The 17,529-nt window shown below is 41.5% G+C and overlaps 1 protein-coding gene across 18 annotated transcripts in view; it reads right to left on the bottom strand.

Annotated features, from left to right (window-relative positions):
• Positions 1-17,529, bottom strand: part of KANK1 (KN motif and ankyrin repeat domains 1) — a gene marked incomplete at its 3' end in the record, with an annotated part of 179,362 nt that overhangs the window by 14,055 nt on the left and 147,778 nt on the right. For all 18 annotated transcript variants that reach the window (XM_081152475.1, XM_081152478.1, XM_081152473.1 and 15 more), the window contains 2 exons: positions 13,892-16,564; positions 105-302 (listed from right to left, as the gene is read on the bottom strand). In XM_081152475.1, the coding sequence (XP_081008601.1) occupies positions 105-302; positions 13,892-16,564 (2,871 nt within the window). The remainder of the gene's footprint in view (positions 1-104; positions 303-13,891; positions 16,565-17,529) is intronic.

Genomic DNA, 17,529 nt, shown 5'->3' with positions numbered 1-17,529 from the left:
TTCCTCCAGGTCAGTTTAGAAGGTACCGTGACATCAGATTGGAGTGCTGGCAGTGCTGGCCTGGAATCCTGATGCTGAGAAGGACTGTGAGGGAGAAAAGTTACCGTAGAGGCCAGCGGCTATCTGGTCATCTGTCAGGTTCACTGGAGACAGCGTGCTTTCCTCAGAGGGGAAGGTATCCTGGCTGCCGACCGGCTCCCCTTCTGTGAACCCCACCTCTCCTCCATGCCGGGACGTCTGAGCATTTAATGGTCCTCCTGACTGTAGGCCTCCACACTTGCAGGCGTATTCCAAATTAGTTCCTGTCAGGAAGGAGAAGGGTATAGAAGTGTGTGATGCTGGGACCAAACAAAATGGGCTAAACAGTTAAAAAAAAAAAAAAAATTCTTGCAACTCATCGTTTTCTCAAGTGCTTTTCTCCCTATGATTTACTCCTGCATAAATGGAACTACTACCCAAGCCACCCAAACTCAAACCCCCAAGGCCTCCTTGACTCTTAATCTTTTCCTTTATTACCATCTCCGGATCTGCCAAAGCCTGTCAGCGTGGCATCCTCACTGTCCTGCCCCGCCCCCCCCACGCTGCTGCACAGCAACACTCCTGTGTGGCTCGAATCCCACCATTACTCCAGCTACCACAAAGCCTACAAAGCTCCCCACCACTCAGGAAGCAGTCTACACGGCTGAGCCAGATACTCTAGACCACCTGCAACCTGGCACCGAAGTACCTCTCCCAGTTTATTTCCCTGTGTGCCTGTGGTCCTTTTTGGGATGGGGACTGCATCCCAGTAGACGGGACTCCTTCCGATATGCTCTTCTCCCACTTGGCATGCTCCTCCCCGCCTCCACGTGGTCAAACCCTCCCACCACTTCTCTTCTGAGCCTTCCCTCACAATAAATAACTTGCCCTTCTCTGGACTCTACAGCCCATCTTTCACACCCTCTTACAGGATCCAGAATACAAGGTACTAGATGATTTGTGTGACTGCATTAGACTCCCTTCCAGTCTGCAAATATTTTAAGGGCACCAAACAGTTCTAAACAACTTTGTTTCTCACCACATCTACCAGATTGCTTCTGTGTGTGTTATGTACTTAATATTGGTTGGCTGGCTGAAGCAGAGAATTTGGATGAAGTATTACGCAATTATATAGGTATATCATAGAATTTTCAATGTGGCTGACATACAAAGATATTTATAATATGTGGTTAAATGAGAAAAGCAGATACTAAAATTCTATGTATAGTATGATCCTATTAAAACATCTTAATATACTTACACACAAAACCAGAAAAATCATCTGAAAGCTATGGTGATTTTAACTTTTCCCTGTATTTGCCATTTTTTTCCTATACTGAATATTGATTCACTGTGTTCAAAATCACTTTCATAAAATGAATAAAAATATTATTTGACTTAGCAATTTGATTTCTAGAAACTTTACATTGAAGGTGTACAAAAAATATAGAAGGATGTTCATTATTTCCAGGGGTAAAACAATAAAAAGAGGTGGAGATCACAGAATGCCAGCAAGAAATCAGTGAGATAAGCTCTGGTGCATTTATACAAAAGAATTCCATGCAGCCATTCAAAATGTTGATGTAGGTGGACATTTACTAACATAGAAAGATGAGCATAATATTAGTGAGTTTTAGATGTAGATTATAAAGTAATATGAAGAAAATAAATCTATTTTGGTAATTATATTTATATGTATATATATGGAAGGATATGCAACAAACCTGTTTAACACTGCTTTTGTAAGGCTAAAGAATTACAGGTTTTTATAATTTTTTTCTTTGTGTCTCTATTATTTTCTAAATTATGCATTACAAACATAAGTTACTAGTACAAATACAAAATTGAAATCTACCCATAATAATGTCATATAATAAGAATTTAATCACAACATTCTTTAAAAGTAAAGCTTTGAAATCCCTTAGATCCCTAGAAAAATTTAAGTACTGACTGCATTTCGAGGCAATCAGAAGAAAAAGAACTGTTCTCGTCAAACTCCGCTGTTCATAGACTCATTTGGGATATTTGATAAATGCAGATTTCCAGGCACTTGCTGCCAGAAAATCATTCTATAGATCTGGGCATTTCTGACATCCTCCACTGACCCATTCACAAGAGACTCTGATACAGATGGCACACTTTGGAAACTACTAGTTTAAAATAATTATACTGCAATAAAAAAAGGGTAGAGGGAGAAAAAAAATGTTTAATGTGAGGGGTTAGAGATCACCTAAATTTTAATACTTGTTTTTCCAAGCTAAGAATTCTGAAGGCCAGGGAGGTTTGGTGACTTGAAGTCACATTTCATAATCCTGTGACTAGCACTTTGTCCACTCATCAACAGCATGATGTTCCCTCCTCCAGCTCTGAAGGCATGGGGAGCTCCCCGGGTGATTCCTTCACAAATCCACCTCCCTCCTCAGCACACACATACGATACTGAACGCAGCTCCCCAAATAGCATTTGATGCCCCATGACCTGATGTGTCCCCCAACAGCAAATACAAGGTGTCTAAAATGCCTCTGACTTATTTTAATCAAAATAAACAAAGCAGGGCATTTATCTATCTTCACTCCTCCTCCAAGTACATTCATCATTGCTTTGACATTGCTACAGTAACCTCTACAAAGTCTCAGTAGTTGATCCCCAGTGCCAGAACACTCTTCCTAGAGAAACACTTTCACTCAGAATTTTTGAATTCAAGAACAATTATTTTTAAAATGCAAATACATTAACAGTTTTTACTATTATTGAAATCTTAAACATAAAACATATCAGTATAAGAAACCCTGTGCTCATTCAGCACTGGGGCAGCAGCTGGAAAGGTGCCAGGAACATCCAGAAAGAAACTGAATTGTCTGGCTTTGGGGGGAGGGTTGGAAGGGCAGCTTTCTCCCAGACAGAAGTGTGGCAGAGATCACTGTTCCTTTGCTGAGCCCTCCCCTTACAGAGGCAGCAGGGGGGCACCATGTATGAGTCCCTATTAACCCAGCTAACACTGTTAACCCTGCCCTGGTGAATCCCTGAGGCCATACACCACACAACTTGTGGGCCTACCCAAGCCAATTCCAGTGGCTTTTCCATACAAATTGCTTGTCTTGGTTCATATTCTGCAGACTTTCCTAAAATCTCTCAAAGTTTCACAAACCCCAAATAAGCAGCATCTGGCCTTGGAGTGCCCCGTACGTCTTGCTAAGTAGTCCCAGGCCAGACACTACCAGCAACCAGCCTCAGCTCACAGTTTGGCCTTTAAGCCCAGTACAAGTAGCAGCCATCTGCAGACTGATCTGTAGCCCATGTCAGGTGGCACCAAGCAGGGCCAAGGAAGCAGCTAACTTTGGCTTGCACCACTTGGGAGACCCCAGAGCCAGCCACACCTGGCAGACAGCTTTAGACCATGCAGAAGCACCACCCAATCACCTCCAAGAGTGATACAATCGAGGGGCAGGCTCATAAGGAGGACTCACTGGGGACCAGAGCCCTGCTGAAGTGAGTCCTGCTTTGTGGCATGCCAACAGCAATCAAGGCTCAAGTACAACAGAAGCATGCACACAGCCCACATGGGGCAGAGTGGGGAGTTTAGAAGCACACACAGAGCACCAAATTCGGGTGACCTAGAAGGCTGTGACATTGGGCTCTACAGGATACCTACAGGATTCATAAAGTAACTTTACCAAGACTAGAAGTTGTAGCGGCTCTATCTACTACATAGAAACAAACACAGCGAGGCAGTCAAAATGAGGGGACAAAAGAAGCATGTCCCAAATGAAAGAATAGGAAAAAAATGCCAAAAATAACTAAAAAAATGTAGAGAAGCAATCCACCAGATGCAGAGTTCAAAACACTGGTTATAAGGATGCTCAATGAACTTAGGGGAAAAGTAGATGAACTCAGTGAGAACTTCAACAAAGAGGAAACATAAAAATGGAGATACAAAACATAAAAAAGAATCAGAAATGAAGGATACACTAACTGAAATGAAGATTAATTTACAGGGAATCAACAGTAGAGTAGATGAAGCAGAGGATCAAATCACAATTTGGAAGCTAAAGGATAAAAAACACCCAATCTGTGCAGCAAAAAGAAAAAAAAGAATAAAAAAATGAATATAGTTTAAGGAACCTCTGGGACAATGTCAAGCATACCAACATTCACATCATGGGGATACTGGAAGGAGAAGAGAGAGAGAGTAAGGGATTGAAAACCTATTTAAAAAAAAATGATGAAAAACTTCCCTAACCTGGTGATGGAAAGAGACATACAAGCCCAGGAAATGCAGAGGGTCCCAAACAAGATGAATCCAAAGAGACCCACACCAAGTCACATCATAATTAAAAAGCCAAAGATTAAAGACAAAGAGAATCTTAAAAGCAGCAAAAGAAAAGCAGTTACTTACAAGACATCTCCCATAAGACTGTTAGCTGATTTCCCCAACAGCAACTTACAGGCCAGAGGGGATTAGCATTAACTATCCAAAGTGATAAAAAGGACCTACAACCAAGATTTCTCTACCGAGCAAACCTATCATTTAGAATTGAAGGACAGATAAAGCGTTTCTCAGACAAGAAAAAACTAAAGGAGTGCATCACCACCAAACCGGTATTACATGAAATATTAAAGGTTCTTCTCTAAGAAGAAGAAAAAAGATAAAAATATGAATAAAATGACAATAAATACATATTTATCAACAATTACTTCAAATGCAAATATAGTAAATGCTCCAATCAAAAGACATACAGTGGCCGAATGGATATTAAAACAAGACCCTTACACATGCTGCCCACAAGAGACCCACTTCAGATTGGAAGACTCAGAAATCTGAAAGTAATGGGATGGAAAAAAGTATTTCAAGAAAATAGAAACAAACAAACAAAAATGCTGGGGCAGCAGTACTTATACCATACAAAACAGACTTTAAAACAAAGGCTATAACAAGAAACAACAAAGAACCCAGCAATTCCACTGCTGGGTATCTATCTGAAAAATCCCAAAACACTAAATCGAAAAGACATGTACATCCATATGTTCATTGCAGCATTATTTACAATAGCTAAGATATGGAAGCAACCTGTTTCCACCAACAGATGAACAGATAAAGAAGTGATGCATATATACAATGAAATATGACTCAGCCATAAAAAAGAATAAAATCTTGTCATGTGAAACAACATGGATAAACCTAGAGGGTATTGTACTGTGCAGGAAGAGAAAGAAAAACGCCACATGATTTCATTTATATGTGGAATCTAAACAAAATAAATAAGCAGAACAGAAGCAGACTCATAGATACAGAGAACTTTTTGACAGTTCCCAGCTAGGAGGGGGTTGCGGGGGGCAGGTGAAAAAGGTGAAGGAATTAAGAAGTACAAATTGGGAGTTATAGCACAGTCACAGGGATATAAAGTACAGCATAGGGAATACAGTCAATAATATTGTAATAACTATGTATGGTATCAGATGGGTACTAGATTTATTGGGGGTGATCATTTGTAAGGTATATAAACATCTAATCACTGGTTTGTACATCTAAAACTAATATAATACTGTACGTCAACTGTAATTGAAAAACGTTATTAAAAAAAAAATTCCTGTGTACACATCACCAGCTTCAACAATGATCGTAGCTATCTGGTTTCATCTGTACTTCCCCCAACCACTCACACTGAATTATTCTGAAGCAAGAGCTAGAGATCCTATTACTTTCATCCATAACTATTTTAGTATATATTCTTCAAACAATTAAAACTCTTAAAACTATCAAACCTAAAAAAAGATAATTTCTGAAGATTACCACATATTTGATCAGCTTTCAAATCTCTCCAATGGTCTCTTAAATTTTTTTAATAGTGTTTAAATCAGAATTCCAGTCCTGTATTTCCATTGGTTACTATGGTTTTTAAGTCTTTTAATCCATAGGTTCTCTTTCTTTTTAAACATGGCTTTTAAAAATGTTTTAAAATTGAGGTATAAGTTATACACAATAAAATGAAAAGATTTTAAGTGTAGAGTTGGTAAGTTTTGGTAAATGCCTGTGTAACCACCTCCGTAATTAAAATACAGAACATTTCTAACAACCCAGTAAAATCCACGCTCCCCCCCTTCCAGATAATCTCCCCAGCCAGAGGCAATGACTTCTCTTCACCACAGCTTAGTTTTGTAAACTAGGGCTTCGTAAAGCTTCTCCAATCAAGGTCCAACCACTCAAGTAGGCATTTGAGGGTCCTTCTGGATGAGTGTGGATAGCTTCTTGCCTGTGGGATTTTTTTCTGCTCAACTACTACCATGTACTCATTAACAGTGGTCTAGTAACTTAATTACTCCCACTTCGGTGCCCTTCTTTACTAGATTGTTCTACAGGCCTGGAATTTCAGCTGCCTTTGCCAGTTAAATTCTACCTACACTCTAATCAAGACTTGGCCCCAATCCTCTTCCCCCTATAGTTTTTTCCTGTGACACAATTCCACTGAGACCTCTTTTATCCCTCCTTGTTCTGACCAACATATGTTCTGCTCTGTTTTCTGTTCCATGTGAGTCTCCTCCTTGAGAATGTAAGCTCCTTGAGTCCCTTCTCGCCAAGTTCTTATCTGGTGTGCTCCTCAGTGCTTAGAACAGCAGCAGACAACAGAAAGTCTTTAAACAAGCGCCTATGCAATTCGACTCAAAGTCACGGGGATTCTGTTTAGGGTAACTAGCAAGGGGAAGAACAGTATTAACTGTTAAACTAGTTCTCATTCACTGAAATCAGAGAGAATTTGTCACCTTTACTGCCAGAAAATGTTTTTCAGATGGTACTGACACTCTGGCTGGTCTTAAATGGCCCATAAACAATGGTCTGAACTCGCTAAGATCTACTGCAGTTACAGGGCACACATAAGATGACACACGCACTAGCATAAGACTGTGACAGATGACTGCTGTGTTTAAGTAAAACACTGGGAAACTGCAGCCAAAAAAGCTGGAAATAAAGAGGCCAAGAAAATTCAATGGTTTTAACCTCAGCCTCCCTTTAAAATCACCTGAGTTGGAGGTAGAGCTTTTAAAAATACAGATATAATGAACTATCTGCAGGTGGCCCCAAATACTAGTTTTTGTTTTTAACAGCTCCCCAAGTGATTCTAATAAGCACCCAGGACTGAGAACCACTGAATTAAATTAGCCAGTATAAAAATAAAACTCGATTACCGAAAACAAGAGTTTAGACTTCCATCTGGTTTCAATCCATCAACTTGGATCATGTGAATTCTTAGGAATTACTGGTAATTTAGTTAATAAGCCTGGACGCCTGATGGTAGAAACCCATGACAAACAATAAATAAATACTACCCAAACAATACAGGCAAAACAACAGGAGTAACACAAAGCACCATCACAATTCTGGCACTCTGGCCTAAATGCTCCAAATTCTCACCAGGTGGCAACGATTTTCAGACACCACTCAGGAGTTAGTGAACAGGGGAGTGGGCACCTGTGCAGAATTCTTCAGTCATGAACTAAAAATTGCCATAAAGGCCAATAAAGCATGAGCCTCATTTTACGACTTGGCCAGATGTGATGACTAAAGACAACAAATGACAGAAATTTCAGTGTTCTTGAAAATAAGGACCTTTGAAATATTCTAATTCTCAAGTGTACTTAGTGATTAACATATGGATAATTATCTTAGCTAAGGCAAACTATAATGAAAAATAAGTAGCTTGAAAACATTTTTTTTTACTATTTGATAAGAAAAATAACAGTGAAAAACAGAACCAGAGGAGTTTTAAAGAGATCCCCTTCTCCAGTTCCCTCTGAGATGTTTCTTCACCCAGAATGGGTATTAGTTGTTGGTACACGCAATGTGTTTCTAAAGCTGCTAAAAAATCGATTTTTGAAAACATATTAAAATAGATTTTAAAAGTTGTTCTGTTCACACATTCCAACTCTTCTGGCATGCTAACTCATATTTTTATTTATAATGTCAAATGCTTTCTGAAAACACAACTAGAACAGTGTGGTCAGTTAATTAACCATGTCATTGTGCCAATTTTGAGCTATACACTGTGATATGACTTTTTAAAGAACATCTAGCTTACTTATCAAGAAGAGATAGAACTGAAATTTCTGAATCATTACAGAGGCCACTCAATGATTTAGGTATTTTCCCTAAGTACAAGAATTCAAAGGGACCTGAAATAATACTTCTAGTTTCTCCATGAAGAAAAGAGCTTGACCATGAATTCACCCTTTTCAACCCACATGTTGGTTTGGGAAATAGGCTATTTATGAAGGATCACCTTTTATGGGCACCTTTCATGACTTTTTGGGGGAAGCATGTAGCTTGGATAGAGAAAGGAAGATCCCTTTCTGTTTCTAGGATTCCCTCTCAAGCACTGCCTGAATGCCAATACATGTGGTCAGCAACATAAACAGTCAACTTGAACTGGAGATTAAAAACTCAAACGGTCAGAGTTGCAGTTTAATAATTTCTAGGGCCATTTGAGTATTCTCCTGGGAAAATGCCGGACAGCTGTTATGAATGTATCTAAAAGTGGGCACTTAGAAATTAAAACGCTGGAGTAGATTAAGAATCAGATTCTTCCTTACCACAACCCCACCCACATTTAATTACACAGCATGCTAAGGCGACCCAGAAAGCCCACACCGACAAGCTGCAGTAACTACAGTCGGGCTGAGCAGATGTGCTCTCTGTTCTTCAGACACAGCTAAAGCCCCCTCTGCTCCCTAAGCCCAGCTCCTCCCTGACCTCAGAGGGCTAGATTCCAGCTGAACTCTTTGAGCACTGTCTGTGTGCACATTATTTGGTGGCTAACATACCACCATAGGTTGTCATTCATATTTCTGCTACACGTGTTGGTTTCCCAAGTTCTTCGTGGTACACAGCACGTTCTATCTTTGTGGCAGTGACACACTTTGCATCCAGTCGACAGTGAATGCAAAGCTATCAATTGGCCTGAATGAGAAGGGTACAGAGCAGGCTTGAAACATCTTTACTGAGACATGAACGACTTGCTGTTTAGAAGAATGAACTGCTGTAGCCATCCACACTCAACAATTCCCTTTGTCATTTATGAATGGCCATCCAGGAACTCAAAGCCATTTTGTTTTCACAAACCACCAATCTCTGCGCTTTAGCCAGAAATGAACTGCACATTCTAGGATTCATTCAGAGTACAGGTGCCAAAGTAAGCCTGCGTCTCTTCCCCAGGCGGCACGTGCATTTCACTAGAACCCATTGAAAACGATAAAGCACCAGTTGAAAAAGAGGAAGATTTTCAAACGAGTGTCAACTAAAGGGCTCACAAAGGGGGTGAACAGATTTTAAACTTTGTAAAATATTTTCCTCGGGGCTGAAGTCCTTTTTTCCAAGGTCTGAAACAGATCTGTAATTTCAATCCTTCTGATGGTCAGCTATCGCCTTTGAGACTGATGAAAATTATGTACTTTCTTCATAAAAATTCCAAACACAAAAGTGTTCATGAAGCTATGGACCCCAGGTTAAGAACCCTCGCTCTAAGGCTGTTTATTCCAACAATGATTTCTGAAATAGGGCCTGGGATGTGCCCGTCGGTGGCTGGTGAAGGTGGCAGTGGATGGCAGCAGAAACCCATGAATTCTGGAAAAGTTCCCCAGCTGAATCTGATGGGCAGCCTGGCGAAGAGCTACTTCTATAGAAAAAACCTGCTGAAAGAGCCCCAAGGAAGAAAAATTGAATCCACCCTTCTTGTGACACAGGAGGACATGGCAGCCCAAATTCTCCCTCCCTACAGTGATGCTCCAAGTTCCTGTGAGCCAGTACCAGGAGTCAGCTCTTCAGACTTCCAAGTCAGCAGGCCTTCCACTAACTACATCGTGCCAGTATATATTTCATGCAGGATGCCAGAAATATTTTGTTTGGCTTATTCTGATGCTCTTGTAGCATTATTAAAAGAAAATTATGATTAAAAAAACATAGGTACCAGGACAAGTAAATGGTAATTATTTGAACTAGGAGAAAACTCACTAGAAATGGTATTTTGTAACGATTTATTTCCCTGTTTTTGCTTTGGCTCACATCTCTGTCTACAAAACTGCTTTCACAATTATGGGAATGACTTCAAGTTCATAAACTTCTTAACAAACCCAAGATAACAGTGCAAATATGGAAGCTGATTTAAAATGCAGTTCTTTTGTTTGAGTATAAGAGATGAATTTTCTATAAATCATGTGGCAGGCAGTACAGTTTCACAGTTATAGATAGTTTTGTTTGTGTTTCCTCAGAGACAGTTATATATAGTTAGAGAATTTGTAACTGCAAGTCATTTGTCTAGAATTTTCTCTACTCTTTCCTCTTCCAGAGAGAAAGAAGAAACAAAAAAATATTAATCCATTCCTCAAACCAAAACAGTTCAACTGATTTACAGGAAGCATAAACATTTTCCCCTAAGGTTTCTGTGAGAAGAGAAACATTTCCTTTTAACTTCTTAATTCATATATATACACTAACTACACGAAACTTCAACTACCAGAAATTAAAAAGTGCTTTATAGAACATTTTTCGTCACCACCAAATTCCATCAAAACCATGACCTTGCCTCCAACTTCTGGAAAAATGTTTGTGATCTTTTATGTGAAAAATACACTGATTCAACTTTTGTTAAAAAAAAGCATGTCTCTAAAATACATCCCTGCTCACATACACACTTGTACACACCAAACACACATAAGGTTACCTCAGGGGGACGTGAGGGAGAGGCTGCCACTCTTTATTTTATGCTCTTCTGACCTGCTAATTTGTTATGAGCACACATACTTGTTATAATTTTAAGAAAATGAATCGGAGTTTAGGCATAATAATGCTGCTAAAAATAATGTGCTTTTGTATACTAAAAAGGGATAACCTCAAATCTTCAACTGTAGGCAAATTTGAGAGAATTTTCTAGACTGGACACTAATACACTCAATTTAATTTGGGGTTTGTTTTGAGCTTTCACACAGACTCTGAATGAGCCTGAAAATTTATTCTACTATTGTGTTTTCCCATTTTTATCTACATATTTTTTATCTTGATAAAACTATTAGTTGGGGAGGCATAATAATTGGGGGAAGAAAGTGATGGCCAGCCAGAATTATGAGATGAAAATTTGGATTAAAAACAAAAGATCATTTATACAATTTTTATTTGGCAATTTGTTTTATATCCACATTTCCATTTCTGGAAGTACTAAAAATAGTAACAGCAATGACAGGCAGTACTGAGCATTTGTACTCTGTGCTGCAGACTGCTCCAAATGCTTTACTCTTATTAAGTCACTAAATCTTCATTTCAACCCTGTGAGGGAACAAAGACAAGTTGTCCTGGTGGCAGAGAAAGAATTTGAACTCAGAATGTCTGGCCTCAGAATCCAAACTTAACAACTCCTTTAAACTAAAGTACTAAGTTGGCATAACATACATGATCATTTATATGATCTTTTTGGTAGATGTCAAACTCAAATTCCCTACCATTTTATTTAGACAAGAAAGTCTGAAATGAATACCTTTCTATACTCCAGTATGCCTTTTGGTACAGAAATGCATGAAGTATTCTGTGTGAGAAATATTCTCTATTATATGGTGTGCACAGTAAGCTGTAGTGAATTTTGACACACCTTTAATCTTCACAGCTTGCAGGTACTGAGACTCTCTTTAGATCATAGATCAAGCCTCTTTCATTTTCAGTTCATAAGAACAAACACTAGATAACAAATATTTAATATCCTGGGTTAAGTTCCTAACCGAATTCCTTCTTCATTAGAACTTTAAAAGCAAAACGTTTAAAATACAAACGTGATGTGGATTACAGAAATACTTTGAAGTTGTTCTTGTGTGCTCTGAGAGGGAGCTGCCACTATGACCAGATAAGTGCTATTAATGATATTTATATTTTTGTTCACGAATGCCGTGGCTCTTGTGCATTTTAGCTGATTAATTGGGTGTTCATTTGCAGGGTCAGATCTAAACAGAGATGTGTGGGATGTCGGCGGGACTGGAAATAGATCAAAAAACACTGTAACATGGCCAGACAAAATTTTCTCCCCGCTCTTGCTGCGCAGGGTATCAGGCAGATTACTCTGATGGTTCAGCTGAATATTTTTGGCAAGAATGTGAAATAGAAGCCCTAGTTTGGAGAGGAAGGAGGTGGGCTGGCAGAAAAATGCTTTTATAATGCATGATCTACTGTACCATCTGTGTCTGGAGGTATTTAAGGCTTTTATTTTGACTTCAACATGTGACATCATGATTTTTAAAAAGAAGTAGAAACAGACATATTATTAGTTACTTAAGGCTTTGCTTCAGTCCACGTATCATTTTAATCCTGTTTACTCTAAAATGACTCCCCTGAGCATTTATTAGGCTCCTTTGATTCTAAAAGGCAAACACCCACACATCAGCTGTCATGGTCACATCCATTTTTTCTTCTACAACAAACTATCTGTTCCACAGCACAGTTACTAAAAGCTAATATTAACTCAGTATTGAAAATGGAAACCTAGGAACATATAAAAGATATATTTCAGTCCATTTCAACCACTACCCCTTAGGCTATAAAGAGAAACAGAAAGACTGAAATTTTTATTAATGGCTTACTTACAGTTAAGTCTATAACACTGCACATTTTCATATTACAATTAAACTTAATGTACATTGCACAAATCATATGAAGCATTTGTATTCATTTTACATGTAGCCTTTGGTCAGAATGGGGAGTATGTTTGTAGCAGCCTCCCAAACCTCACACTACAGTTTAGCATGTCAACAAAGGAAACCACATTCAACACACTACTAGCATGACCACCAATGACAACAAAGGCTACCCTGTGCTCACAGCATGTCAGGAATCAACACACTGACAACCTTATAGGAGACAGATGCCCTTCTAGTCCCCATTTTAAGAAGACGTAAAGAAGGGTAACTTTGGTTCCCCAGGTCATGCTGAGACCTGGAGAGCCAGGAATGAAACCCAGTCCTAGGAGAGGGTATCATGCACTCTTAGAGGCACACACAACTGATGACCAGGGAAGTCATTTTAGTGAGGCTTGCAGGGAAATACTGTAGGTCATAAAATCTTCCAGGGTAATTTTTCAATTATTAACTTCAATTTAAAAAAATCAGGGGGTGAGCAGAAATCCCAATGCATAAAGGCAGGGGTGAAGAAGAAGAGAAAGCAGGCACCTATCAAAATGAACAGCGGGAAAGGGCTCTCTTCTCAGCGTTCTGGCTCAGGGGCCCCTCATCAGAAAGGCTTTCCTGGACCACCCCATCTCAAACAGGCCCCCTCAGACCACCATACTCACTATTCCTATAACTGGAGTTCTTTTTGTCATAGCACATATCACCACCTGACATAGTTTAGGTCTATTGTCTATTGCCTGTGCCCCCAACTGGAATGGCAGGACAGGAGCCAATACCTATGCTTGAAACAGAGCAGAAATTCAATCATGATCTGCTGAATTAGTAAATGAATTAATGGAGTTTCCGTCCCCTCATACAAGTTTTAATTGAAAACATTACTGAAAGCATACTGGTAATTGTGGTTACAAACGTGAAGGACTTTTTTCAAGCTGCCTAAATTAAATGAGCAAGTAAGTAAATAACTGGAAGACATATATCAGCAGTCCCAGTAGTCGGCCCCTAGGCCAGCCAGCATTAGTTTGCTTTTCTTCCAGCTAAAGTCCTCAACCTGAGGTCAAAGCAGCTACCAGATGAGAAACAGCAGATTTGATCACGGTTTTCACTCTACCAATTACCATTCTAAAGCTTTCTCCATGGTTTCAGCATTTAAAAAATCCTTATTCTCTAGAAATATACCCTCCCCACCCATCCTCACCCCCAGGTCCTGCAGAGTGCTACCTACCTGCGACTTTATTCAGACTCATTTTGGGAAAGTCGGGGTTCCTCAGCTCTTCAGTGCTTGCAGACTTCATGACAGAATTGATTGATGACAGGGTGCTGATGAGCTGCGAGTTCAGAGAGCCAATCTGCGAGTGAGGTTCCCCAAAAGCTTCTGCCAGTTCACTATAGTTCTCAGCCAGCAGCGTCTGCTGCTCCACTAGCAGCTTCTGGACGCGCTCAATGTAGTGATCCAAGCCGGTCATCATTCCAGACGGAGCCTGGGGCTGGGGGCTCTCCACAAACTCCCCTACAGGCTCATCCCCAACACCTACACTCCTCCTGCTGGCTGTCAGCCCCACAGTCAGCTGGGGAGGCCCACAAGCTATGGTCCTCATTTTGAGACCAATCAGATAGTTGTCATTAATATTGATCTGCCCCACGCCTGACTCTTTGGTCTTCACAGCTGATGGCCTGTCAAACCCAGAGCTGCCAGAGAGCACAGTTCCAACTCCAATGGACCGAGTCTTGGTGGAGGGATTAATGTCCCTGACACGGCCTTCTCCTATAGCCACTGTCCGCATTTCCACAGTGCAGGTGCTGGTCTGCTTGTCCAAAGTGCTGAGGGAAGTGTTGGTGCAGGACTCTATGAGGGTGACCGTCTCGGTGTTGGTGGACTGGTCCACTTGTTCCAAAGCTGTACTGGTGTGCTGGCTCGTGGTATGAGGCACCGCCATGACGGCAGCTTCCGCCTGGCCAACAGCCTCCGTGCTCACGCTCCGGGACGTGCACTCCTTTGGAGAGCAGACAATCACATCGACAGAACAATCTCCACAGCCGATCGATCGCACGTCCTTGAGATTCAGGTTGGTCTTGAGGAGTGTTAGGTCGTTTACAGACTCCTCTGTGTTGCTGCCTGTTTCACAGACACTGATTTCCACACCCACACTCTTATCGCACGTCTCCACAGACCTTCCAGTGCACTGGTCACGCATTTCCACCCTTTCTTTAACAATCCACCAATTCATGGGCAGCTCCGGCCCCGTGACTTTATTCTCACAGTTGGGCCGGCAGGAGATGCCTACACTACTTGTTTGTACAGAGGTCCCAACACACGAGTCAACTACGTCCACATGACTGCCAACCATCTGGTCTCTCGTCTGCACCACGGCCTCCAACATCTTGCTGAAAACAAGTGGCTGGGCCATCAAGGCTTTGTCAACTTTTTTCCTCAATCCAGCAGCCTGCAGCTCTTGCTTGAGTTTAGTCATCTCTCGGTCATGGGTGGTTTCTTTAAGTTGTACTTCCAGGCGGTAGATCTTTTCCTTGAAGGCTTCTATGGTCTGTTGCTGCAGCTCAATTTCTTTGTCAGCTTCAGTAGTCACTCCAAGCATGGTCTCTGTCACACCGACCCCAGAATCCCTCGTCTCGGTGATGGTCCCTACAGCAGCATCCTTACAGGACCTGGAGCCTCTGTGGTACACAACAATGTCATCCATGTTCTCATCGGCACCCACAGCCACAGACCGGCACTCTCGAGGCTGACACTCCCCGTTTTCTCTGAGCTCCGAGGCCTCATAGCTGCTGCTCTGGATCTTCTGCTCCAGGGCCTGCATGTCTGCTGTGAGCTGCCGGAATTCTCTTATCCTCTGCGTGCTCTGCTCTACGCTCTCTATCTCTTCCTCTTCATAGTCGATGTATAATTCCCCGCCACTTCTCCGGGACCCCGAGAGCCGCGGCAGCTGGCCTGCGTTGCCAGCACTATAGGACCGCTTCCTCACACCACTGACGTCATTCTGGGATGCAGATCTTTGGTTTTTTAGCTGTGAGGCCAACTGCCTTTTCTCCTCTTGCAAGACAGAGATCTTTACCTGGAGCACTGGGATTGTCCGAACCTGTTCCTCAAGCTCCTTCAGGCGTTTCAGGGCAATGGCCATCTGCTCCCGGATGTGCTGCAGGTGCATGGGGCTCACGTTGGTCACAGGAGTGGAGATCCCTGAGCTCAGGGGACTGTGGCGGAGAGAGCTGCCCATGGAAGAGGTGGCGGCGGCAGCTGGAGTATAGCCACTATAATCCCCATTGCCTTGGTAACCATTCTGAAACTGGTGCATGACAGGATTGTGGTTTCCAGAACCCATAAAGGAAGAGAGAGAGCCTGTGGAGCCCATGCCTCCAAAACTGGCCAGCCTGGGCCTTCGGAAGTCACCCGGTGTCGCCTGCATGGTGATTCTCTCCTGTTCCAGTCTTCTCCGGGTCTCCATCAGTGTCTTGGTGACATGAAGGTTGTGCTTTGGGAGTTGTGGTGAGGGTGGTGGCAACTGTCGGCTTTCTGGGATGGTAAGAAAAGTGGGTGAGATGTCCAGAGGGGCGGGTAACCTTGGGATGGGAGTTGATGTAACCTGGCTTCTGGCTAGGAGGAAGCTGGGGCACTGTTTGTTGTCATCGCTATTGGAAGATGACAAAGATTCAGTGGAAGTCCATACACCTTGCTGGCCAGGTGTGGCCCTGCTTTCTGGGCATGGCACAGATGGCTTCCGCCTTTTCTGGATGTTCAGTTTCTTGAGGGTGTTTCCTTTCTGAATGTCATCTACGTATTTGAGGAAATCTAAGTCTAGTTGATAACCATAGGGAGTCTCCACAAAATAAGGATCTTTCTGCTCCTTGTCATGGTCTCCATTTAGAACATCATCTACTTTTCCTGAGGGAGAGAGAGAAGACAATATTTTAATGCCATGTAATACACACAATGGCAAAAGCTAGTATGTGTGTATGTTGCAGAGTGACAAGCTGGTATGATTTAAGAGATGACAGATCTATTTTGGAATCTTGTATCTACAACTTAGCAGCTGGGTGAATGAGCGAGTTAATAAACCCCTGGGAACTTCCGTTTCCCCGAATAAGAAATGAAAATACAATTTAACTTATAAAGGTGTTAAAGCAATATTATGAGGTAATAACTTTGAAGAACCAAGCACAAAGCAAGTCCTTACTAAATACTTTATTTTTTTAAAAGAATGTATTAAAAGACTTAAAAGCATTTTCAAGTAGATAATTTTGTTGTCTACAGTCCCTTGAAGTATAAGGATGACAGTCATTAAGACTCTTATTTTATAAAGTGTACTCTGAGGCACAAAAAGTAAAAAAAACTTAGAATAACTGATCGAGTCAGTGCAGATTCAGGAGGCCTGGGACGTGAGCTCTGCCACCTAGTGCAGATCATGCAGCCTTTCTAAATGGTGGCCAGGGGTCCCAGTGCCTGATCACCTGCACAAGGTCACAACTAGCCTTGACTCCTTCCTTGCTGAGAATGCTGGGGCACAGGGGACTTTGGGTGATTAACCCCAGCAGCAGGGGTGCAAGAACACAGAGGACAAACTTCAACTCTATTTTGTGTCTTCCCGTTTAACAACAAAAGCAAACCCTGTGCCAGCTAGAGGAGAAGTTTTCTCCACTTAGACTTCTTTTGGACAAAGCATTCACTATCCCAAGAATGCCTTGTTTTATAGCTGTGGTGTACGCAAACAGATGCAAAGGAGAATGGAAATAAGGGCAAACCTCTATCCAAACACTGGATCATGTGGCACTTGGTAAATGCTACTTCTGCCTAAACCAAACATTTAGAAAAGGAAACACAAGAACTTTTCGAGGCTCAGACCTTGCTGC

Source organism: Miniopterus schreibersii (genome assembly GCF_964146895.1).
Source record: "Miniopterus schreibersii genome assembly, chromosome: 11".
Taxonomy (NCBI): Eukaryota; Metazoa; Chordata; class Mammalia; order Chiroptera; family Miniopteridae; genus Miniopterus; species Miniopterus schreibersii.
Note: the sequence above shows the minus strand (reverse complement) of the source record. Positions and strands in the feature narration are given on the sequence as shown.